This window comes from Eublepharis macularius, chromosome 3, assembly GCF_028583425.1.
Source record: "Eublepharis macularius isolate TG4126 chromosome 3, MPM_Emac_v1.0, whole genome shotgun sequence".
NCBI classification, from domain to species: domain Eukaryota; kingdom Metazoa; phylum Chordata; class Lepidosauria; order Squamata; family Eublepharidae; genus Eublepharis; species Eublepharis macularius.
In genome coordinates this window covers 20,338,305-20,365,317 of record NC_072792.1, presented here as the reverse complement: position 1 = coordinate 20,365,317, position 27,013 = coordinate 20,338,305, and the positions used below count along the sequence as shown (strand labels likewise).

The window sequence follows — 27,013 nt, the reverse complement described above, 5'->3', positions numbered from 1 at the left end:
TCTGAGAAATTTGCTTCCTGATTCATGCTCAGTTCCTGGCTTTTCTTCTCAGCGGCTTCTGTGGCACAAGCCACTTGGTCTTTGTGAATGTTAGTGTTCAGACAACTGGGTAGCTTTTTCTGTAGCCATTCGTATAATAAATTGGTCTCTCGAGGCATTGTTTCTTCAGGTTGGCAATGCTCTGACGAGTTCCCGAATGCCTCACAAACTACACCATCCATTCTGCACTTCTCTGATGTTGCTGGTAGAATCTATAGGATTCTTCAGTCAGAGATGGAAAGATTAGCTCTCACAGCATCTGAGACATCAACATAAGTAGTATTGCCAGGCAGTGCTGGAGAATGAAAGTTGTGCAGTACCCCAGAAACCTTACATCACAGTAAGCAAGGTCAGGACTATTTCTTCCTCAGGAATGGACCTGCAAGATATAAATTGCTCAAGCTGTTCATTATGTGCTGGCTGTGTTTCATTGAATTCCCTGATACTGCCCAGAAAAGTTGCAATTATTGATCTGGGGTTCAGTATGTTTCTTTGTCTCTTGGATTTCCCTCTCGCTGTAGGCAATTCTTACAAGTACAGGGTGTTGTTTTCCTAGATTTTAACAAAGCAAAAAGAAACTCTTGTCTTCCACCAACATTAGTTTCATTTTTTAATGCCAGAAACAGCTCCACTTTTCAGTTTCCATTTGTACTTTAGTGCCTCTTTCTCCAGAACTTCAGTTTGAATGCTGGTCTCTCATAAGACTTATACACCAAACAAAACTGGGTCAGAGGATCCTGGTTGCCATATATTATATAATGTGGCCCTATTAGTGTAGAAACCATTGCTCCAAGAACTCAGAGCTATCAAGCTGCCAGACTAAATTTATCTCTTTTATTGAAATCGGAGTTAAAAAGACTTAAACAAGAAACAGAAACCAAGATAGAGTACAATTTGAACAAACAGTCCATCGCGCTAAGAAGCCAGTGGATAAGGTTGCCAATTGAAACTGGTACCCTGGCAGGAGAATTCAAGGAGTAGAGAAAAGTGATTCAGTATCAATGATGGTGTTGCTCTCAGCTTCACTGACACACTCAAACACCCTCACTGCGTTAAGGTGTGTATCCAAGAAACGCAACCTGTACTCTGGACAAGAGTCTACTGTCAGGACAGAATATGGGGAAACGGAATGGTTTCCAATTGGCAAGGGTGTCAGACAAGAATGCATATTATCTCCCTACCTGTTCAACCTCAATGCAGAGTATATCATAAGGAAAGCTGGATTAGATCTAGAAGAAGGTGGAGTGAAAATAGATGGAAGGAACATTAACAATTTGAGATATGCAGATGTCACCACGTTACTGGCAGAAAATAGTGAAGACCTGAAATAACTACTGATGAAGGTAAAAGGAGAAAGCCCCAAAGCAGGATTACAGCTGAACATCAAGAAGACAAAAGTAATGGCTACTGAGAAATTACGCAATTTTAAAGTTGACAATAAGGAAATTGAAGTTGCTCAAAATTTTCTATTCCTTGGCTCAATCATCAACCAAAATGGAGACTGCAATGAAGAAATCAGAAGATTGACACTTCCTGTTTGGGATCCATGGAGGTCTAACGCAGCTCCACTTGCGGAGCTGACCGGACTGCCGTTTTAACCGGCCGGCGGGGTGAAAATAGCCCGCGGCCGACTGCTCTCAGGCGGGGAGCAGGCAAAGAACGCTCAAGACCCTAGGGTGAGCTAGATCTCGGACGAGGGGGGGCTCTACACAGCGAGTCTCCCCCCGATCCTTGAGGTCCCACCTTGCGACGGGTCGGCTATAATCTCTGCGGCAGTTTTGGGGCCAATTCGGCTGGCATAAGACCTACATACCCAAGCATCGATTGGGGGAAGAAGCTGAGAGGAGAACTTAAAATCAAAACAGCGATTACAACCCGAGAAAAGTGAAGAGAAGGTAAAGATCATTATCTTCTGAGACGGGACAGATTGATAAAAACAGAGAGGAAAAAAAGTAGATTTTTAAACTGCAACAGACTAGTGAAAAGGAGGGGAAGACTCGGCAGGAATCGAATTTAAAAAGAGACTAAGTTTAAAGAAGTTATTAAAGAAATGGGACTATTGTTTTGAATACCTGTGGCTTTGGAGCTGTGAGAAAAAGACACCATCGCGAGATCTGCTGTGGGAAGACGGGAGACAGGAAGTGCGTAATAACAATAGAGTGGCTGGAGAGAAGCGGCCCTTGCTGGAGGGCAGGAAGTAGGGAATCGCCATTTTTGAAAGGGGAAGGGTCGCGGCTTCAGCGGAAGAGGAAGTAGGCCATCTTGGATTACAAAATCATAGAGAAACCATAGAGAAAAGACGCCCGACATTTTGGACTCTTTAAAACTTAATTTCTATAAGAAGACCGGGACATTTAAAATAGAAAAACGTTAAATTTTACGCCACGGAGTTAAGGAAGAGAGCGGATTCGTGGGAGCGAGCTAAAGCAAGCCCCACGATGTCAAAAAAAGAGTGGCAATCGGCAATAGAAAACCTGGATAAAAACCTGGACAAAAAACTTTTAGATATGATTAAAGAACTTAAGGACACGAAATTGGAGCTGATAAAAGAGGTTAAAGAGGTTACACAGACAGTAAAATCGGAGCTGTCAGAAGTGAAAAAAGGTATGGAAACAATACGAAGTGAACTACAAGGAACGCAGCAGAGAGTTAAAACAGTAGAAGACGCGATGGAGAATTTAGCAGACACGCAACAAACAGAGATGAGATTGGTGAAGGGGAGAATGTCAGTTGCAGAAACTAAACATATGGAGAAGCAGCTACGTTTTCGTGGCTTGCCAGAAGTGGAAGAAAAGTCAGCGCAAGAACAGATGACTGAGGTGTTGGCTGAATACCTGGGGAAGGAGGAGGAGGAAGTTGTGGCTATCCTAGATGTGGCGTACCGTGTGAACTCGAGAATTGCAACCCAGAGGAAATTACCAAGGGATGTGATTGTGCAGTTTACAACTAGAAACATGAAAGAGAGGATTGTGACAAAACAGTTTCAAGATCCATTGGAGATTGATGGCAAGACGATTATTATAATGAAGGAACTGCCCAGATCAGTGTTATTGGACCGGAAAAAATATAAAGTGCTAATTCAGACTTTGAAGGACATGAATATTAGGTACAGATGGGAGCTACCGGAAGGAGTGTCCTTTGAGTTTGGAGGGGCAAAAAAACGCATCAGATCTGAGCGGGAGATGGAGCGATTTATTAAGGACAATGAAAAAGACTTACCAACAAAACTATGAATATGGAGTGTAAAGTATTATCTTGGAATGTAAATGGACTAAACTCACCGAATAAGAGGAAAAATATTTTTCATTGGCTACTAAAACAAAAATGTGATATTGTTTGTTTGCAGGAGACCCATATTAGAAAACAGGATGTAAAATATTTAAAATCTGGAAAATTGGGCAAAGAATTTGTAGCGGCCTCCAACAAGAAAAAAAGAGGAGTGGTGTTGTACATAAAGGAGGAGCTGCAGCCAAAATTTGTTATGAGAGATGTGGAAGCTAGATTTGTAGCAGTGGAATGTAATTGGAATTTAAAGAGAGTGTTGGTAGTCGGACTTTATGCACCTAATGGTGCAAAGGAAAGCTTCTTTGAGGATTTAAGGAAGCATTTAGACGATCTTGCATATGACCAGATAATTCTTGCTGGAGACTTCAATGGAGTGACAGATTTGGAATTAGACAAAAAAGACTACAACAGCACAAAAGAAAAGAGGACTATTGCCAAAGCTTTTTTTTGAGTTGATTCAACAAGAGACTCTCGAAGATGTATGGAGGAGAGAATATCCTAAAACCAGACAGTTTACTTTTTATTCTGCAAGGCATCTTACATTATCAAGAATTGACATGATCTGGGCCTCAAAAGACTTAGCGTTATGGACTAAGGAGGTAGAAATAATGCCGATGGTAGGCTCAGATCACAACCCAATTATATGGAAATTTGGAAAAAGGAGAAAAAGGAAAGCCTGGAGAATAAATGAGGACTTGTTACAGGAAAGAGAGAATATGGAAATATTGAGAAGAGAGACAAAGTTTTTCATACAATACAACGTGAACAAAGAAGTACCAACCAACAAAGTTTGGGATGCATACAAGGCGGTTGTAAGGGGCATACTAATGGACTTAAATGGTAGAGCAAGGAAAAAGAAAGAGGAGAAAAGACAAGAGATTGAGGAGAAAATAAAAGCCAAAGAAGCACAGTTAAAAAAGAGACCAGGAAAAAAGAAAATATACCAGGAAATCAAAATTCTTCAAGAACAGCTAACAGCAATGAGTAATAAAGAATTGGAGTGGAACCTTAAAAGATTGAATCAAAAAGCGTTTGAGGGTGCCAATAAACCTGGGAAATATTTGGCATGGCAATTGAAGAAGAAAAGGGAAAAGAAAACAATAAATAAAATCTGTGAAGAAAATAAAACGTACTTGGAGCAGACTACCATCAGTAGAGCCTTTTATAAATTTTATGCTAAGCTGTATAATAAAAAAGAAGTAAACAAAGAATCAATAGCATCATATCTGGAGAAAACCAAACTTCCAGAAATCTCGGAAGCTTGGAGAAATAAGTTGAACAGTGAAGTAACTGATGAGGAAATAAGTAAGGCAATACAATCCGCAAATCTAGGAAAGGCGCCAGGGCCAGATGGACTTACGGCTAAATTTTATAAGATAATGGCCAATGAACTGGCACCATTCCTAAAAGAGGTGATGAATGGAGTTTTTAGGGATCAAAGGATTCCAGATACTTGGAGTGAAGCGAATATATCATTGATCCCAAAAGAGGGCCAAGACCTGACCAACGTGAAAAATTACAGACCTATATCACTACTTAACAATGACTATAAAATTTTTGCGAAGATATTGGCGGAGAGATTGAAGGGGTGGCTCTCGGAAGTTATAGAGGAGGAACAAGCAGGCTTTTTGCCAGACAGACAAATAAGAGACAATTTAAGGACAGTGATCAATGCTATTGAATATTATGACAAGCGTTGTGACAAAGAGGTTGGTTTCTTCTTTGTAGATGCTGAAAAAGCGTTTGACAATTTAAACTGGGACTTTATGTTTGCCACTATGGAAAAGCTACAACTGGGAGAAAGATTTGTCAAAGCAATTAAGGAAATTTATAGAGACCAGACTGCAGCAATTGTAGTGAATGATGAACTGACCAAGAAATTGACGATTAGTAAAGGAACAAGACAAGGTTGCCCGTTATCTCCATTGTTGTTCATTTTAGTATTGGAGATTCTGATGATACAAATACGACAAGACGAGGAAATACGAGGAATAAAAATAAAGGACTATTCATATAAGGTCAGAGCATTTGCAGATGACATAATGTTAATTGTAGAAGACCCACTGGAGAACATGCCAAAAGTGATAGATAAGATTAAGGAGTTTGGAGACTTGGCAGGTTTCTTCATTAACAAAAAGAAGTCAAAGATACTATGCAAAAACATGACTAAGCAGAAACAACAATTGTTAATGGAAACAACGGATTGTGAAGTAACTAGTAAGGTGAAATATTTGGGAGTTGAGCTGACTGCAAAAAATATAGATTTGTTCAAGAATAATTATGAAAAATTATGGATTCAGATAGAGAGAGACTTGATCAAATGGAATAGATTGAACTTGTCATGGCTGGGCAGGATTGCAGCAGTTAAGATGAATGTGTTACCAAGAGTAATGTTTTTGCTACAGACAATACCAATCATCAGAGACTCTAAACAATTTGAAAAATGGCAGAGGAAAATATCAGATTTTGTTTGGGCAGGCAAGAAGCCTCGAGTGAAAGTAAAAGTTTTACAAGATGCAAAGGAAAGAGGCGGAATGCAACTGCCCAACCTGAGACTTTATCATGATGCAATCTGCCTAGTTTGGCTAAAAGAGTGGATGACATTAAAGAATAAGAAACTATTAGCCCTAGAGGGATATAAAAAAATTTTTGGATGGCACGCATACCTATGGCATGACAAAGTGAAGGTCAACTCGATGTTCCTGCATCATTTTGTAAGGAGAAGTTTATATACAATCTGGAAGAAGTACAGAATTTATCTACAAGAAGGAACCCCCTTGTGGGTGGTTCCATATGAGGTGATAGACCCGAGAGCTGTTGATAATGAACAACAATGCTTAACGTACAAAGAAATAACTAAAATTGAAGTATCTAAACTTAGAATAAAGACGCAAGAGGAACTATCACCTAACTATGATTGGTTCCAGTATAGGCAGATCAGAGACTTATACAATTCGGACTCTGCAAAAGGGGGCATACGAACAGAGAACTCGGAACTAGAGCAGACCCTTCTTAAAGAAGATAAGAAAAGAATATCCAAGGTATACCAAGTACTGCTGAAATGGTATACTGAGGACGAGACAGTTAAAACACAGATGGTGAAATGGGCTATAAATTTTAATAAAGAAATAACAATGGAGGCATGGGAATACTTGTGGAAAACTACAATGAAGATAACGACATGTACTAATATTAAAGAGAACATTTACAAAATGATTTATCGTTGGTACATGACACCAAAGAAGATTGCGCTAGGGAACTTGAATACTTCTAATAAATGCTGGAAATGTAAGAAACATGAGGGCTCCCTCTACCACATGTGGTGGTCGTGTGAGGTAGCTAGGCAGTACTGGGGGGAAATAATAAGAGAAATGAGTGAAATTTTACAGTTTCAAATAAATAAGAACCCAGAACTCCTGCTACTAAACTTGGGAATGGAGGGAATTCCAGCCCATCATAGGACGTTGATATTTTATATGACAGCAGCAGCTAGACTTTTGTATGCGCAAAAATGGAAAGTACAAGAAGTGCCAACTATTGAAGATTGGATCTACAAATTGCTGTATATGGCTGAAATGGACAAGATGACGAGAAAATTGAGAGATCTGGACTCAGGGCAGTTTAACACGGACTGGGAGAAGCTGAAACAACATCTGGAGAAGAAATGGGAGGTGGGAGGAAAACTGTGGCAGTTTGAGAACTACTGAAGTATAATATAAGTATAAAAGAGAGGGGTGACTTTACCGGGGGAGGAAGAGAAAAGTGAACTTATAAGCAGTTAGATTAATAGATTGATATATATATATAGATATGTATAGGTTAATTGATAGAACATTGATAGAGAATAATTAATGATAAGGTTTAAACATGAGGATTGAGTAACTAACAATATTTTCTTTCTTTGATAAGATTTATATGCACCAAACTGAATGTACAGAAGAGTTAAATTGATTGACTATGTGATGAGCTATATAGAATTACCATAAAAAGATGAAATGAGTAACATATAGAGAACAAATCAAATTGTTTGATTTGTTTGATTTAAATGTGGGAAATTTTTATGGTTTATGATATATAGGTTTATGATATATAGAAATATTCAAAATGGGAAAAGGGGATAAATTGTTTATCCAAGGACGTACAGTTTGGGTGTATAGTAAGTAAAGGAGTTAAAGATGTACTGCTTAATATAATGGAGAATGTATATCTGTTTTAGATAGAGGAATTTAATAGAAGTAAGGGAAAAGGGACAGAGGGGGGGAAAGCTGTTGGAAGTCAACAAAAGGGGGGGAAAGGGAGGGGGTTAGAAATGAAAAATTTGGGGAAAATTGAATGTAATGTAAAAATAATAATATTCTAACCCAATAAAAATTTTTCTAAAAAAAAAAAAAAGAAATCAGAAGATTGAGACTTGGAAGAGCAGCTGTGAGGGAGCTAGAGAAGATCCTTAGAGACAGAGATGTCTCTCTGGGAACCAAGATTGAGATAATTCAAACAATGGTATTCCCCATTGGTATGATGATGTATCATACCAAGGTGCAGCATCACTTCCAGCATGAAACAACGATTGAAGTCATAGCATTGGGGTGAAGCTCTAGGATTCAGCGAACTCATGGGTGCATTGTCCTGAGGCAATGGCATCACTTCCAGTTTCTCAGGTTGGCATAATGCCAAATCACTCACCCCACCCCCTCTCCCCACCACCCTCTTGAGTAGCAGCAGGGAATGAGAAGTCAAGGCTGGGGGGGGGGGGCGCATCTCCTGCTATATGGGGAGACCTGGCTAGCCTAGCTAGTGGGATGGAATAGGTTGGACCCCATAAATTATCCCATCATGTTTCTGACCATGCCTCTGTGTATGGAATATCAAATGATATTTTAGTTGCATAATGTCTTAGCAATACCTGTTTATGCTTTCTGCATTAATCTTCTTGAAAAGAGGAGGTGCTCATAACAGGCTTGTGGAGGAAATGTATGTTGTCTCTTTGGGGCAGAATTAAAGAATGAGGTCCCTGAACACAAAAATTGCACTGACCATAAATTACAGCATTTGTTGGGAGTACAATTATACCACAGGGTTATCTGAAGTTTGTGTAAGAATTTTTGAAATACTTTAATGGCAAGAGTCATATCATTTTTGTAATTATGATCTGTGCAGTGTTTTCATTGGCTAACAATTGCAATGTGTGCACTTTTCCCCCTTTAAAAACATTTTTTTCAAAATATCCTTATCTCATATCCACAAATATCCAGTCTTCCTGTGTATGATATATACATTTGTTTTTCTTCAAATATACTCACACTAAAAAGTTTATTTCACACGACATGTTAAGAAAACAAAGTCGCTTTACATCAGATGATCTGGGGTTTTTTTCTAAGTTAAACTTTAATTAAAATAAGTTCAACGTAAGTTCAGGCATTTATTTGTATATTGCAGTTCAATGTTTTTTATCGTTTATTGGTATAAATGGTATTTAGTCAATGTGTGGAATGTCATTTTGTTTCATTTTAAGAATAAGGTTTTTTTTCTTCTCGATTGGTGGAAGGACAGCCATCCCAAGCAGAGCAGACACACTAGTAGACTGAAAAGTATTACAGTTTACAACTTTGGATCAGATCTCATACTTCTCTTCCACTAAGAGAAGTATGAGATCTAGAGTTTAGAGAAACTCGAGATTTAGGAGATACTCTAGAGCAAATATTCTTCATGTGTAGCAAGGCACCTAGCTTAGTTAAGGCTAGCTAAGGTTAGTACATTCATACTTTTATTTCATAACTTATAGGTAGGGTTGGGTCATCTCCCAGAATTGCAACTAACTACAGAGATCAATTTTCAAGGAGAAAATGGCTGCTTTGGAAGGTGGGCCTTGTGGCATTGTACCACACTGAGGCTCCTCCCCAAACCCTGCCTTCCCAGACTCCATCCACAAATCACCAGGAATTCCCCAACCCAGAATTGGTGACCCTACTTTTGATGAAAAGAACAACTTAGGGCTCATCTAAAAGAGGCACCTGGAGCTCCATGAACAGCTCGCGGTTTTGCCCTTTAAAAAAGAGGTGCATTCACTCCATGCCATTTTCCAAGTGACGTTGTCTCTTGTGCCCTGTTGGTGCAAACATGTGGCAACCATATCAGCACTTGTATGTTTCTCCTAATAGGTCAAACAGAAATTTCCTGGGGCAGTTTTAGGTCCAGAAAATGGTGGGATGGGGAAGGCTTAACTCCCTCCCCCTTGTGCCACTGTCTCAATTGGAACTGCATGCCTGATGTTTAGATGGAAAATGCTAGGGGCTCCATTGCTGGCAAGCCCAGCATCTTTTGTAGTTGAGCCCTTAGCACAGAACTGTATATGCGTCAAACACAAAGATAACAGCTGATACATCTTATGACATAAAATTCAGGAATGGGTTAATTACACTCCACTCATTTCAGTGGAAGAGTTAAGTATGTACTTAACGTTCAACTCAAGTGGGACTGAAAAGAGAAGAGTCTGGGCTAGATCTCGTCAAAATTAATTAGGCGGGCATTTGTTTTGTTTATTTATTAAAACATTTTACCCTGTCTTTCCATTTAGCTCAAGGCAGCTTACAATATTTTTTTAAAAAAATCCTAGTTAATTCCAATTTCCAATAACCTTTATTGGCATAGTACACACATCGGGGAAAAATGGCAATACAATACAATTTGCCAGTTTGTCAGCATGAGAGCAGAGTGGGTTACAGGTAATTGTGACGTACCCAGCTAATAATCAACCCCCCCTAAAACCCGACAATAATCTCAGGTGTCACAATCAGCCTTCTCCCTCCTGTTTCCCCCCTTCCTCTCTCTTCCTTTTCCCTTTTTCAATTTTTCCCTTTCTTTCACCCTCAATACGTTTGCCAGAAACTCTGCCACCTGCTCGGTAATTTCAGGAAGTCTGTCCGCTAACAAAAATTCCACACCTCTAGTAGTCACTATCTCAGAGGTTTGAAAAAGAGGACTGATCAATTGTGTGTGCAGCTGGGTAAACAATGGCCAGTGTAGAAGTATATGCTGAATAGAATCGGGTTCCCAGCAGTGGCACCTGTGGTGTCTTGCCTCATGGGGGATACCCTTATATCTGCTGGCGACCACGGCTGAGGAGAATATATTAAGTCTAGCCAGCATAAAAGCTCTACGCTGAGAGGGGATTACTAGAGTCGAGAAATACTGGACCGTAGTGTCTTGTGAATGGAAAGGCTTGAAAACAGGGAGGAGCAAGTCCCCACTGCTCCGGCATTTATCAGCTGCAAATCAATATCCTAAATTCTCCTCTGGATTGTTCTAAATATATATTTTTCACTGGAGTTAGCCAGAGAGTCTAGATCAATGCCCAAAGTTTTAATTTTTTCAGATATTAATTGGGACCACTTAGAGACAAACGGATTGGCCCTTATAGAAGCAATAAGACTATTTGAGGGCAATTAAAACCATTTCAAGTTATACATGTATATAACAGTACACAATATTGTTAGACTAACCCTGGGACTACCAAATTATAAATCCCCACTTGCCCCACTTGCCACTTGATAAAAATGTGTTAAATCCCATCAGCATGAGAAATCCATTTCTCTGCCCTATTCTTAAACTGTTCAGTATCATGTATCTAGATTAAATGTAAAGGTGCAAGCACCAAGTCATTACTGACCAATGAGGGGACATCACATCATGACGTTTTCTTGGCAGACTTTTTTGTTGTTGTTGTTATGGAGTGGTTTGCCATTGCCTTCCCCAGTCATCTACACTTTACCCACAGGAAACTGGGTACTCATTTTACCAACCTCGGAAGGCTGAGTCAACCTCAAGCCGGCTACCTTGAACCCAGCTTCTGACAGGATCGAACTCGAGTCATGAGCAGAGCTTGGGCTGCAGTACTGCAGCTTACCACTCTGTGCCACAGGGCTCTAGATGATAAAACTTATATTTATTTATACCTGATTTTCTCCCTATCGGGACCCAAAACAGCTTTCCACTTCATTTGCCCCTCCTCCATTCTGTCCTGTCAACAACAACCCTGTGAGGTCAGTTTGGCTGACAGAGAATGACTGGCTCAAGATTATTCTGCAAGCTTCCATGCAGAGCAGGGAAGTGAAGTGCTTTGAGCATTCTTATCAATGCTAAGCATTAACCTATATTGCTTTGAATTGATGAGTGGTGCCAGTGCAGTATAGTGTTTAGAGGGCCAGCCTTGATCTGGGAGACCAGGCATAAATCCCATATCTGCCACTGAGGGTTGTTGGCTATCCTTGGGCCAGTCCCGCTTGCAGCCTAAGCCTACTTCACAGGGCTGCTGTGAGGATGTATGCGGCTTTGGGTCCCCCCTGGGGAGAAAGGCTGGGTCTACATGAAGTAAATAAAATAAATGCATTGTACTTTTTTGATAATTCATTGTATACCAGTATGACATCCCTGAAACAGGCTCCAATTTTGTGCAAGTGATGGAGATAAATCAGCCAATAATTTTAGAGTTACAGTTTATAAATGTATATAAATGTAAACTGGGTTGGAAGAAATCATGAGTTTGACAAAAAGGGACAATATATCCACATTATTATTCCTCTGTGACCCTTAATATTAATTTGAGTCTATGATGTAGTCATCTGTAGGAGCCACAATGCTGAGACCCTCTTTTAATAAACAGAAGGTTGCCACTCTCCGGAGGGGACCAGCTGTTTCCTACTTCTAACATGCAGGGCTTTTTTTCAGCTGGAACACGGTGGAACAGAGTTCCGGAACCTCTTGAAAATGGTCACATGGCTGGTGGCCCCGCCCCCTGATCTCCAGACAGGGGGGAGTTTGGATTGCCCTCCACGCCGCCAAGTGGCGCGGAGGGCAATCTAAACTCCTCTCTGTCTGGAGATCAGGGGGCGGGGCCACCAGCCATGCAACCATTTCTCTGAGGGCAACCCACTGAGTTCCACCACCTCTTTTCCCAGAAAAAAGCCCTGCTAACATGGATGTTTTCACTGAGACTAATGGATCTGGGTGGGTGTAGTTTGTGTTATTCCAGGGGGAAAGTCCTACATCCAGGAACATCGTGCATAAATTCCCAGAGCTGGATGCAGGACACCTCTGTCACCAACTCCACCACCCCGCCGATATAGCACCATCCTGACCCATAAGGGCAATCTGCTTATGCAAATCTGTTTTCACATCCTCTTCGTAGATCAAGAAGATGGTTTATTATGGGTTAACTAAATAAGAATTATCTGCACATAAACACACCCATGCAACATAAAAAAATATGTATCGTATTAGGAAATATTAGTCTATTGTCAATCCAAACAAGCTAACAGACTAAAATGAGATAATTGGGAAGGTACCCATAAAGTCAGCCTAAATATATTATCACAAGTATATGTGAGATAATATTTGTTTTAAAAAGATTCTATGGCACTGTAAACTCAGTCTCATTAGAGACTGCATTTAAAAGGCTTATAAAGTTACTCATTAATGTTATCTTGTTGTATCTCCACAGCTTTTTCATTAAAGAAAATTCAGCAGAAAGCATTTTCTCCTGATAGCAGGAACCAATTTGCAATAAATGTTCTGGAAACCACTAGGGAAGCCATTACTGAGGTCTAATAAAAACAGACAAGCGTAACTTGTTCTATATTTTTGTTTCAATCACATACAGATGAGACCTCGCTCTCCACACCAACCGCAAGAGACAGCCTTGACAAACTTTCGCTAACTGGGCACGGGCAGCCACTACCTCCAGGTTTTCCATCTCCTTTTCTTTTTCCTGATGGATTGTCGTCCATAGAAACCCTTCTGACAAATATCCAGGTAGGCTTGCCTTGTAGATCAATGAAAAACCAACCCAGATAAGCCAGTGAATTGTTGACGTGAATGCAATCAATCGAGCTTTAACTAGTTCATAAGAACGAGGGAAATTCGTTCAGTCATTTAAACTATTAAACGCAACACAGTAGTCAAATGACTTTATAAAACAATCTAAATGCAGTACATAAAATATGGCTTATAATAATGAGCATACAGAGCAAGATAGAACTGGCACCAGCATTTTGTCAAAAATGCACTTTCTATTGCAGAATAATGATTCATAGTGATTTGCTTAACTTCCCTGATGGTATTAAATAGAGGAAACCTGCTTTAATAAATAGTTATTTTAAGCTGCCTTAATGCCAGGGTAGAAATGACGTTAATCTGTGGAAAATATGTCTTAATATAAAAGAAAAAAATATTTTTTAAAAATCAATTCTGTTACAAATAAGCTTATTCTAGTGCTATCTTCAAAGAATAGACTTCAAAGGGCATTACCCAATTTTCTGCAGATTTCCCACACAACAGTCAGCTTGTCTATTGTATATATATTACACTCTGACTCAAACGTTATTCAGGGTTTTGACTAGCATATAGGACATGCTGGCACAGGAAATTTTAGGGGGAGAAGTGAGAGAGAGAGAGAGAGAGAGAAGAGGGGAAGCCTGCCTGCGTAAAGAGTGATCGTGAGTACGGCAGATGGAATTGTTACCACCACCTGGTTCAGTGTTGCACGTACCAACAGCCGTGCAGAAAAGACAGAGCCATCTTACAGTTTCCCCAGCTGTGCTTTGCATGTCCATCTTCTTAAAAGCCTTCCCCATACAAATACAAGAAAGAAAATTAACTCTGGTTAGATCAACAAAGGATATGCAGGAAAAAAGCAATATCAGTTTCTTTTTTCCTCATTGGAGTCGCTTTGATACATTTATTGGAGAGTTTCCAAGCTTCCAGTCTGCTGTAGTGTTGGAAATCTATCACACTGACATCCGGTCCTTCATCCAAGGAGGGTGAAGGGTGGTTAGTGTACGTGGTTCTCCGTTTAGCACATCGGAATCTCATTTACGCCAAGTAAACCGGAGTACCTTCAGAGAATTAACGTGATCGTAAATGATTTTTTAAAACGAGCACTTTATTCTCTTCATGAAAAGAAGGGTTATTTGTATCATAAATTCATGTTCAGACTGGAGATGTGGATAACATGAACGTTGCTTTTCAGATGGGGATGAGAACAAGCAAAACACACTGGGACATTTCTCGTTTCTGTACAATCCTTTATTTTTATACAAGTGCAGTTACCTACCTCAGAAGGTTGAATGAATCTGATAATCTTATGTATGAATGGCTCTTTTTAAACTGGTGTTTTTGAATGGGGATGTATGATCTTAGCTTAGGGTTGCCAGCTCCAGGTTGGGAAATTCCTTGAGATTTGGGGGGTGGAGCCAGGGAAGGGCAGAGTTTGGGGAAGGGAAGAACCTCATCAAGGTATAATGCCAAAGCAGCCATTTTCTCCAGGGGAACAGATATCAGTTGCCTGGAGATCAGTTCTCATTCCAGGAGATTTCCTGGCACCATCTGGAGGTTGTATACAAAAGAGAGTATCACAGAATCAAAGCAGAAAAAAAATTACAAAAGCCGTGAAAACTAAATAAGAAATCAATATGAAATAATTTCAGATTTCAATTACACACTTTAACAGCTTAAAATCATAAAAAGTCATATTTATTATAGTTAATAACTAATTTTAGCAATATTCCTTATAATTAAGCTATAACAAAATCAAACTGTAAATATTCAAGAACATGTACAAAGTGCAAGTATCCAATTGTTCAAAACTTCCTATGTACATCTAAAAAATCTCTGATCAATAAAGCGCTGGTGTCTATTGTTCTTTCACACAAGGTACAATAAATGGTCAGATACAAGTGATTACGTAACCCAATTTTTGGAAAAAGGTTCCCCAAAGGTATTCAAAAAAAGTTCATAAATATTCATAAATGGATGATTGTATCCCAAAAGAATCCTAGATGGTTTAAAATTCCTTTGACAGGTAATCCGGTGTATTAAGTTCCCAGTTTCAAATCATCTTTCTCTGAATAGTCACAAAATAATACGCATCAGGCACGATTACAAACAACATTTCTGCAGCCTCGTCTATGGTAGCATACCACTCTTTTCCAACCTCTTGCCAAAGAGATTTGAAATGATTTTCAGTATTGATGCCAAATAACTGGCGTTGGCGATGTGGTTTTGGTATGTATATGGCTGTCCTTTCACTGGAAACAACACTGGAAAATGTATTTTTTTATAAAGTAATGCTTGAAGACATAATTGATTTAATTTAGGTTAATCACTTAAAGTTTCACTGTATTAGCAGTGCAAGTCCATTTTTGTTGGTATGGGCAATTATCAATTGATTGAGTTGTGTATGTTGGTACCTTTTGAGGCAGTGTGAGATTTAGTTCTTACAGAAATAATGATTGATCAAACACACCTCTATAGAAATAATTCCTTTCTCACAGAAAGCTAGCCATGCAATCCTTGTGCAGGTTTAATGAGAAGTATGTCCCACTGTCATCAGTGAGACTTATTCCCTGGTAAGTGTTCATAGGACTGTAAATGTCAAAGAGAAGATTGGGTATGAAGCTTTCTCCTTGAAATGCTTGTTTTCTTTCTGCAAAGTATTTTTTTTTAATTTTTGGTATGGAACTTATACCACTTTGAGCACCTGCATTCCAAAGCGGATACCACCGCAGACACAGGTTGGGTACCTCCGTGAAAATTAGGCCTTAGTTCTTGGTATGGGTCCCATTCCTTCGGTGGGGGTGGGTTTTTTGCACCCTCTCCCCTTTGCGCCACTCCTGTTGCTCAGAGCAGCTGTGGGAGAAAAATTATAAAAACTCACAGCATTGCATGCGGTGTCACATCACTTCTGGGAAAAACCAGAAATGACATAGGGTAACTCTAGGAAGTAGCATAGGGTAGCTCTAAGATTCCTAGAGCTACTGTATGTCACATCTGGTTTTTTTTATCAGAAGTGATGTGAGACCTCAGTTGGCATCATGCCCCCCCCCATCCTTGCCCACAGCCCTCTCACCTGGTGTGCTTCTATAACAAGAAATGAAAAATAAAATGTAGGTGGCCTTTTCTTCTAATGGCAGGAGAAGCCATTCTTTATTAAACAGTTCATTACATTATACTTTTCTCAGTATCTAAAAATGCAACTTGTGTTTCCTGGATTATTTTCACCATGATTTAAATGTTTAACTAGTTCGCAATCCAATTATTAACTTGTTGTCACCTTTTAGAGGATATAAGCAAAGCATGGAATAGATAAATTAGTTGAAGTAGCTGAACCTGCAAAGACATCCCAGCTTTTTGGTAGTTTGAAAATAACCTGATATACTTTCTTTATGAACTCCGTAAACGCTGCTGTTTAGAAGAAGCCTGCCACATATGAAAACAAAGCAAAGTTTGTATTTGCACTTGGGAGCTTCCTGTACTACAAGATATGAATATTGTAAAATAATTTGCAAGCATTAGATCAAACAAAAGCTGTAATTTGGTACTGTCAGAATTCACCACCTTTTTTTTCATCTTCCTTCTGCAAACATTTATGAGAATGAAATTCTCTTCAGCAGAATGCTAACGAGGGGAAAGTTACGACTTACGAGTAGTTGTCTAGATCTGCCTGTGTATTTATTGCAGGTGATACACACAACAGCCTTCTTTGTGACTGGGTGATGAAACAATCAGCATATTGGCTGATTTTGAATTATTGACAATTTAAACAATTAGTGATCAGGGAAAGCTTAAAATGGTTGCTGCAACTATATAAACAAGCAATGTACATGTAGCTGTATATTCTGTAAAGTACTTGCTTGATAAAATCATCAATAAAATAATTTGCATGTATACAAGGATAAATCAAGCTCCTGTCCTTTCCTCCTCTGAAATTCTGGAATTTGGAATAAATAATAACATTTAACACTCACTCAGAGCAGTTTACAAAATATGTTATTATTATCCCCAAAACAAAACACCTTGTGAGGTGGGTGGGGCTGAGTGAGCTAGAAGCTGAGACTGACCCAAGGTCACCCAGCTGGCTTCAAGTGGAGGAGTGGGGAATCAAACCTGGTTCTCCAGATTAGAGTCCTGCTGCTCTTAACCACTACATCAAACTGACTGAAGACGACGGTAATGATTAATCAGAATTAAAATCCAGCCTGTCCTCACTACAGAAAGAGAAGTATGTCACTGCAGAAGGCCAAAGACTTGAAGGGGTAGAATGTCCCAGTGCTCAGGGCCCACTGTGAACAAATCAAGAGGGGTAGTGGTAGACTTTGAATAAATCTGATTTAAGGATAAGCCCTTTTGCTATTTCCAGCATTACAAATGGGTAAAGAAAGTACTTCTGGCCAAGTGCCTTTCCCTTCCTATCCAGTAGTCTTGTCAGCCTCTGGCTGGCAGTCAGTAATAGAGGGAGAGGACGGGCAATTACCCAGAAATGGTGTTGATGTGATGCTCTAGGAAAACTCAATGGTTAGTCTATGGTTTTACCATAGAGTTTTACTATAGAGCGTTGTCTGAATCCTAGAGTGTCACATTAATGTCACGCCAGTGACACAATTTCATACTAATAGAAAAATGGCTTCTGCATTTTGTTCTAAGTGATCTTCTAAGTGATGTTCTAAGACCATAGGGACTAGAAGAGGCAATATTAAGCATAATCCTGGTAGTGATATCGCATCCTTGTAATGATGCCAGGCAACTCTCAAAAGATTTCACTTCAGGAGTTAAAGTTCTTTATTGATAAGATGCCAGTTTCATGCTCTTACGCCATCTTTGCTAGGACTGGTGGCTACGGACAAACCTAAAGCAGATAAAGGTTCCCCACGATTCCTCCTACTTCCCCCTTCCTTCTAACAGTCCTCAACTCTGCAAGCAGGGAAACAGGCTGTGGACCTCATAGACTTCTCAAGGCCAGGCAGGTTCCCAGGCTAGGGAGAGATTACAGCAGGAATCAACGACCACTTCCCATTCTCAATTTCCCACCCCAGTGACAGAATCACTACAACAGCATCAGCTTCAGCTGCAGGGGCATGACAGGTGATCCTGAGCACCTGACAAGCCTCTTCAAATTCTGCGCTCCTCAAGCACTGCCCCCCCCAAATCTCCCGACATTTGCTGAGGTATTATTGGGAACCCTACGTCCGTACGTTCGTCCGTCCTTCCTTCGTAAAATCCAATAGCATGTTTTAACATTTTGGAGTTATATATAGCACTGAACTTCTTATAAAAATGCTCACTTTCTTAAGAATTTAAAAATTGAATTGATAAAACACTAACAAAATATGAAATACAGTCCCCAGGAAATCATACTGCATTTTATAGACTAAAAAAAGTGTATAGTTGGGTGACAATTCCAGAGGGGTAGCCATCTTAATGTATCATTGCAAAATAAAACAGAAGTTTTATTGGACCTTTGTTTTAGTTAGATGATACTTTTCACTACCACGTTCATCTCTGGCTCTAGCATCCTCACTTCTTCCCCAGAAACTGAAATACAAGCTCCTTCTAGTTCCCCTTCCGCTGAATTAAACAGTATTTATTATCACCACGAAGGAGAACATAATGGATTTCCTTTGTGACTTGCATTGTTTAGTCAGAAACTGTTGCACTGGACAGACAGAACTTCCCTGTTTTGAATGGAATAAAAATAAAATAATGCCAACACTGTATGTTTTGCAAATTTTCAAGTTGCTCTAAATTTTACCAGACAAAAGGAGGGGATGATTTTTCAGGACCTGGGCTTCTTTTTTCCCATATCCTGTGTAGAAGGCCAAGCAGATTTTAATAGAGGAATTGTTGTCGGTTGGAGCTGGAATCAGGTTGCACCTTTAACTGCCTGAGAAGCAAAAGAAAAAATGGCTGCCTCCAGACAAAAATGTGGAAATCAGTAGTTGTTCAGATGTTGCAAATGGGACATAGTGGGTCATTATAAAAAAGTGTAACCATTATGTAAACAAAACTGAAGAATCAATTTTGATGATTCTCTTAAGTGCTTTCCATGGTTCGAATCCCCTTTCTTCCATGGCGTCACCCTTGCTGGGTGACCTTCGGCCAGTCAGTTCTTTCAGCCTAACCTACCTCATAGGGCTGTTGTGATAAATGGAGAGGAGAGTTATGTAAGGCACCTTTGGTTCCCATTGGGAAAAAGTGGGGAATAAAATTAAGGAAGGAAGGAAGAAGGAAGGCAGCCAAACTAGGTAATAGTACCTAATGGAACTGGGGCAAAATAAGCATAGCCTTTCCCCATCTAATGTTCCTCCTTTTGAAGAATTCTATTCTGAGTGATTCTCCCAACAGAGAAACATTTCTCTATTTTTCCATGCTGGGCTGCAATCCTGCACCCAGTTATACTGCTTAAATACCATTGAAGTCAATGAGGTTAAGCTCATATAAGTCCTCCTTAGTGCTGTGTTTTGTATTGATTTATTACCATGTTGGAAAATTAGCCATCACAGTGGAAATCTTGATCTGCAAGGGTTTTGTGAAATCTTTTCCAAGGGATCCTAAGGGGGATCCGAGGGATCACACAAACCTGCACAGTCTAGCCATTAATATTATCGTTGATAGCTGAAAGGCATGTGGAGGTCTTAGGTGTTGCATCATTTGCCCTTCTGCCCATATTGTTATACTGAATGTGGGCTGATACCTCTTTTCTTTTCCAAATACACCACATTAGGCTTTTCATTGGCAACAGAAACCCTTTTTCATCAGCATCCATTTGGCTCCAAGTGCAAGAATTTTGCCTGTGTTGGCCACCCTGCTGATGTGCCTGTTATAACTTCTAAAAATGAGAGTTCATTTTCCATAGGTTGCAAGTAGTCTCTGGTGGGTTTCAGAGCCAAAAATGTGAATATTTTTGCAGACATAATGAGTAGCCGTAGACAATGCATTACCATTAGCGACATTAGAAGGAAGTGTTTCAAAAATATGTTCGGGGAATAGAGTGGAAGAGAAGATCAGTGTTGCAACCCAATGCAAATGTAACGTGCTCTTAGTGGCTTCACATTCTGCAAAAGGTGCTTAACATAAAATTACACTCATTGGTGTTGCAGTTTAGTATTTATTCTCCATGTTTATCCATGATTGTTTCATATTTAAAGAACAGCAAAATATTGTGTTTTGTCAGCCAAGGACAATAATAGTTTAATAGTAATTTATTTTCCATTGCTACTGATAATACAACCAATCAACACGTTAAGTGGTGCCAACACTGGCATCTTGCTAAATAAATCTCTAAGCTTTGCACTGCAAGTATATCTTTCAAAGATAAGTCAACAAGAGCAATCAGAGCAGAAAATTAGAATTTGGTATGTTAGAATTAAAATACAGCTAAACTAAAGTTTTAATTGGGGTGATCTAAAAGGGCACTTGATGTAATGATCTCTTTCATTTGTTACTAATTGTTTGTTCCTGATGAAGAAGAAACATGTACATGAATGTTGCTGATTGAGTAAAGATGGCAGTTGCCATAGCAGCTCCTTTTTATTGTTCAACAAGGAGGGATCGTCAAATATATAAAGGGGGTTTGCTTGTGAGCTTTAACATTTTCTCTGACACTTTGCCACAAGGGACAGTTTTTTGTTATAAGAGCACATTGTTTGAAACTGTGATCTTAAGGGCGCATGCACCACTTCCAATTTTTGTGGCATTTAACCTGGGGTAACTTCCATTTATGCATTGAACTGGAAATAGATAACAGGAGGGTCTTACTTACTTCTAGTGAGCTAAAGGCAGGTTTGAGGCAGAGCGCACTGTGGTCTGTTAGTATATCAAACCAAAGGTTGTGCAAACCGAGTTTTTAAAAAAGGGGAAAAAATATTCAGATATAATGTTCTGGATCTTGAACATAGGCACATACAGTATTTTAATCACTGACTCTCTTTCATTTCCATGAAACAAAATGTAAAACATATTCTAACATAAAACATTTTGTTTAAAGGGTTTGGAGAACATTTCTATAAAGCTATTGCTAGTATGACGAGAATAATTCTCATCATAATTTTTATTATTTATATTCATTTAGCTTGAGATGCTTGTGGTTCTCTGGGGCATCTTATACATATTAGGGTAGCCAACCTCCAGGTGAAGTCTGGCAATCTCCCAGAATTACCAGTCATGGCTAGGCTATAGAGACCAGTTCCCCTGGAGCAAATGGCTGCTTTGAAGGGGTGGACTCTACGGCATCAGAACTCCGCTGTGGCCCCTCCCCAACCCCCCTCCCAGACCACCCCAAATTTGCAGGAATTCCCCAAGCTGGAGTTGGCAACCCTGTAACACACCCTAGTTTTGTGTGAAAATAAAATCGTTTCCTGGGTCTCTTTTTGGTCATTATCTTCTCCCTCTCCAGTCCAGCAAATTAAGTTTTCTGTTTTGCACCAGTTTGCCTACCATACCAAAACTTTATGTCTTATAAATTCCTTAATAGCCATAATTTTTAATTTCTGAGAACTTAAAACTCCAAGGAACTGACAAAATTGAATAGTCAGCCTTTCTGACTTTATTGTTACCAGATTGGCATCTTAAATATTTGAGCTCGTCATCACTATAAATACCTAATAAGTGAAGACTGTTTAGCAAAAACTGACCTTGGAATGCACTAGAGGAAAATATGTAGGGGACTAATAAAAAAAATTGGTTCAGTGACCATATTTCATGGAAGAAGTAGAGGACAACTGGTAGATCTGAACAATGAATATTTCATGAAATAAAATAATTTTGTTTGAAGGCCCTACGGTTTGTGTTAAAGGCCTTACCGTAAATACCAAACCTGCTTCTGTTGTAACTAATGACTGGTTTGTCCTTATTTGGTGCAGTATTTCCCCCCTATGCTGGAGGTAATTCAGAATCTGTTATCCTTTTGTATAACTTTATACCGCATAGACCTAAACATGCAATGGATCTGGTAGACCCATGAAGCCCAATCCAATGAGTTCATCTATGCATTGGAACTCCAAAGTGTGCAGTCACTTCGCATCCAAAGCAGCTCTAGATATGCATGGTATGGTATGCATAACATTGTACTGTAGCATAATGTTGAAGTAAAAGAAGTAGAACTTCCTGTACACAATGGGAGTTTTGACTGCTTGTGAGTGTGCCAGTCCTCCTTTGCTTTTGCCAGCCAACTTTGTGTTTCCATTGGTTAAACGTCGGCCATAGTTTTCTGTCAGTTTTGTTTCTGTAAAGATCAGATGATACGTAATAGGACTCCACAGACTTTAATATGGATTCAGGATTGTAATTTGTTAACAGGTTACTGTTAGAATTTTACACGGGGAACAAAAATTGGATTGTTTCCATGTTCTAAACAATTCCTTTGCTAACATTTGTCTTTGTACAGGGCCTGCTAAAGGTTGCCATAGACAACGCCCGAGCTCAAGAGAAGCAGGTCCAGCTGGAAAAGACAGAGCTCAAAATGGAGCTGTTCAGGGAACGAGAACTGAGGGAAACACTCGAAAAACAGTTGGCGGTGGAACAGAAGAATAGAGGTAATGATGATAATCTAATAAACATTTATAGAATTGGGTCCAACGACTCCATTTCGCTGAGTGAAGAGGCTTCCTCCAACGGAGCAAGGCTTCCTGTGACAGAAGAAGACTCTTCACTTAGGAAGTCACTGGGCCAAGGTGTTTATGAATGTCAACGTGTGTGACATGCAGTACTGCAATTTTGCAAAGGTATTTTGTACTCATTGAGATCTGATACTGTCTTGGCTTCTTTTTCTGAGAACACTTAGCTCAAATTCACTGTGGCTGCAATCCTCAAAACACCCTCTTGGGTCCCATTGTATAAAATGGGACATACTTGTGAGTAGTCCTACTCAGGATTGTTCTCAAAATGATTTTCTGCGAGGACTCTATTGTTAAGACGTTCTTTTCAGAAAATTATATTAATTCTGTGCAACTTTCTATCCAGTCCGTTTCTATATAGATTCTGAATCTGTTATCTTGTTCTCACCACAATCTCACTATGGTTCTCACCATGAGTCAGGAATTCTCAACATTTAAAATAATGCATATGAATATTAAAAACAATTCACAACATTCAGAGGAATATGTATATTATCTGTTGTATGGCCTAATTTAGACACGTGCTGGCTACTCCTAAAAATACACTTTCAATTAATTCTTAGATCCATTATTACACTTTAGGGTCTCACTTTGATGGTAGTAACTTAAGGAAAACTTAGTTGGAATCTTGACACCACAACTGAAGCTTTCTAATTACATAACGTTAATGAACCCCCATCTTTAGTAAAATTTGTAATTAATCTGGGAAATTGGATTAATTGCCTGCATGTTCAGTGGATGTCCAAAAATTAGTCATTTTTTCCTAGGTTAATTATAAATCAGCTAGGCATTTCCACGGGCCTGATGTGATGATTTGACTTGGAAGAAGGAAAAAGTGTAAGAAGGTATCATTTTAAAAAATAAATATTTATTTATTTTACTTTATTTATACCCCATCTTTGTCCCCAATGAGGACCCAAAGCAGCTTATGGCATTCTTCTCTCCTTCATATTTCCCCCCTCACAACAATTCTTCTGATGTAGAATAGGCTCAGAATTTGTGACTGGCCCAAAAGTCACCCAGTAAACTTCCATGGCAGAGCAGGGAACTAAATGTGAATTGCCAAGATCCTAGTCCATCACTCTAGTAATCCGGGCTTTTTTCTGGGAAAAAAGATGGTGGAACTCGGTGGGTTGCCCTTGGAGAAAATGGTCACATGGCTGGTGGCCCCCCCCCCCTGATCTCCAGACAGAGGGGAGCTTAGATTGCCCTCCGCACTGCTGGAGCGGCACAGAGGGCAATCTAAACTCCCCTCTGTCTGGAGATCAGGGGGCGGGGCCACCAGCCATGTGACCATTTTCAAGAGGTTCCGGAACTCCCTTCCACCGCGTTCCCGCTGAAAAAAAGCCCTGCTAGTAACTGTACTGAACTGGTTCAATGCTTTTGAAACTTTTATTTATTTTATTTGTTTTAAATTTGTATTCCGCCCTCCCCGCACAGGCAGGCTCAGGGCGGATTACACTCAATAAAAACATTTCAATATAATTGACACTGAGCCTGCTTGTGCGGGGAGGGCGGAATAAAAATCAAAAATAAATAAATAATTTAAAATAACAATAGCAAACCATCCAATATAAATATTTAAAAGAATATAAGATAGCAGCACTCAACCAATAGGAGGTAACCAATCTACCGCCTGCTATCACTTAAAAAAGCTAGATGGTGGGTGCCTCTAATGGGGAGAGCTCTGATCTCATCTGTTCTATTCTGTTCTGTTTGGCCAGTGGAGGCCTAGCCCAGCCTCAACCATACGCCTGGCGGAACATCTCCATCTTACAGACCTAGTAGAAGGATAGTAAGTCCTGCCAGGCCCTGGTCTCATCAGACAGAGTTCCACCAGGTAGGAGCCAGGACCGAAAAGGCCCTGGCTCTGGTCAAGGCTAGGTGGGCCTCCCTGGGGCCAGGGACCACCAATAGTTGCTTATCCCCTGATCGGAGTATCCTCTGGGACACATACGGGGAGAGGTGGTCCCGCAGGCTTGGAAGTGGGGTGTAAAAAGAGCCTGAATGCTCTTGGAAGTGGCCATGGTATTCAGGCAATACAAACAAACAAGAAGTCTTGCACAGCATTTGAAAACTGTGTGTTGAGAAGAGGTAATGTTCAGTTGTGGAGACAGACACGCTATGTGACCTTGGTCCATGACTGGTATAGTAAAGGAGGGCAGGGCTCTTAGTTGATCTTAAAGTTGATCTGATTGTGGTTGGATTTTGTATAGCAGGGCTTCTTGTTGGCAGAAGCCCTCTGTCATTACAGGAGTTCAATGAACATGATCTTATATAGGCTTTCTGTCTTTCAATCAATATTAATGCTACCACACATTGGTATTATGAGTATTGCAAAGATGAGATAAAGAGCAGGAATGCCCGATTTTTGTTTTTTTTAAAAAATAGCATTTAAAGTATTTTGACATCCTAGCACCATAAGATCAATGAAAGGTACTTCTCTGTGAATACTGTTAGGATTGATGTGCTAGGCTTAGGAGTGAACAAGAGAGCTAATGAACAGGAACTAAAACTTAGTATGCTTTGAATAGCATGGGAACCTTATATGGAGACATATATACACTACGATGCTTACGAGTTATGCTACATGACATGTTTACTTGTCTCGTTTCCTTTGATTTCCATTTCTATCCTCTAATTAGTGACTGCTTTGACTGTGGAGGTTGCTATGATCGTAGTAAAACTAACATCGTATTTCTTAAGAGGGCAGGTGCACAGTGAGGCATTACTTACCCTGCCTCTGCTCTCCGCAGTCATGTCTGCAAAGGATGAAGCTACAACACTCCCATAATTCAGAAGGCAGCCCACACTTCCTTTGCAGTCATTAAGGTTATTTGCAGTGTGGTTATAATAAAACATTAAACTATAAACCTGCTCAAGATGCCTCCTTCTTTGTATCAGAGAATATAGCAAGAGATCAGTTCTGGCGTGCGCTTGCAAATTTCTTACATGTATTCTTTTCCACCAGGAGACCTTTGAATCAGCAGATCAGGGAGAGGGCCCCGGTTTTATCAGTTCCATCTCCACTCTTGTACAATCATACATCTATCTGATCTCTGACTTGAAAATGAGCCTTGTTCTGCTGCAGATGTCAGGATGATGTACACTCTCCTTCTACCTGCTGGAAGGAGGGCGGCAAAGGGCAAAAGAGGCAGCGAATAAGTGAGCTCAAAGCAAAGGAGCAGGAAGGTTGAAAGTTGGGAAGCTAATGGGGCAGAGTACCTTGAAGAATGCAAAGATGTCACCGCATAGGAAGGAGCTCTGAAAAATGTCCCGAGTTTGTTTGTCCCAGTAGTTCACACTAATCCAAGGTGGAAAATTAGTGTGAATTGTAATGCTTTCAGGGGGAAGCTGTCCCTCACCTAAGTGTAAGCCTTGCTAACCCAGATGGAGTAGTGTCACTGCAAACTCCACTTTGTGGGAGAGAAAAGAAGCAGGGAAAAACCAAGGGACATTAACTGTTATTCCCTCTGAGGAAGTAATATAAGTGGGAAAGAAAAAGGTAGTTGCGTTAAGGGTGGTTTTTGGTTTTTTGCAAGCGGGATGCTCACATGAAGAAAGTATGCAGAATTTTGAAACTAATATGCTTGTGCGCATATTGCGAGTATTTTTATTTCTCCATTGTTTACTTAGTACTACTTTCAAGCCAGGCACATGTATTCTAAAAAGTTGGATTGGTAGAGCACCACAGCTGCACGTCTTGTAGAATGTCATGATTTGTGGTGTTAAATAGTGCAGGGAGAGGCATATGTCATTAAAACCAGAGCTGGTTCCAGGTTTTTGGGAGGGTCCTCAGCAGAGAGTGGTCAGCCCCCCCCCATGCCTACTACTAGACCCTACGTCTGCAAATAACCTTAATGACTGTAATAATCTCACACTGTGTAATCCGTCTTGAGTCTCATTGAGAAAGGCAGACTATAAATAACATAAATAATGATGATGATAATGATAACAATGCTCCCATCTGCCTGTGCATCCTTCCTTTGCCCACTTGCAAGCTCTCATACCACCTGTTGCCAGAGCTGCTTACGCTGCTTGCACAGCCTTTTCCTAATGGTGCTAGATGGTGAGTGCTGCCAGGAGCGCCACTGCCATGGCAACCAGGTTGTTCTGTTCACCATGTGCATGCCCTTCCTCAGCAGCCCTAGGCAACACATGCAGCTGGGAGCAGAAGTGACAAAGCACTCACAAGCAGGCAGTGGAAGAGAGTACAGGCATCAGAGCAGATGTGTGAGTAGAAGTGG

General features: G+C 40.0%; 1 protein-coding gene across 1 annotated transcript in view; it reads left to right on the top strand.

Moving 5' to 3' along the window:
* The window catches only part of DACH1 (dachshund family transcription factor 1), a 521,772-nt gene that overhangs the window by 446,673 nt on the left and 48,086 nt on the right, over positions 1-27,013 (top strand). Inside the window, exons 7-8 of the mRNA XM_054973584.1 lie at positions 12,980-13,131; positions 22,538-22,685. Of these exons, the coding sequence (XP_054829559.1) occupies positions 12,980-13,131; positions 22,538-22,685 (300 nt within the window). The remainder of the gene's footprint in view (positions 1-12,979; positions 13,132-22,537; positions 22,686-27,013) is intronic.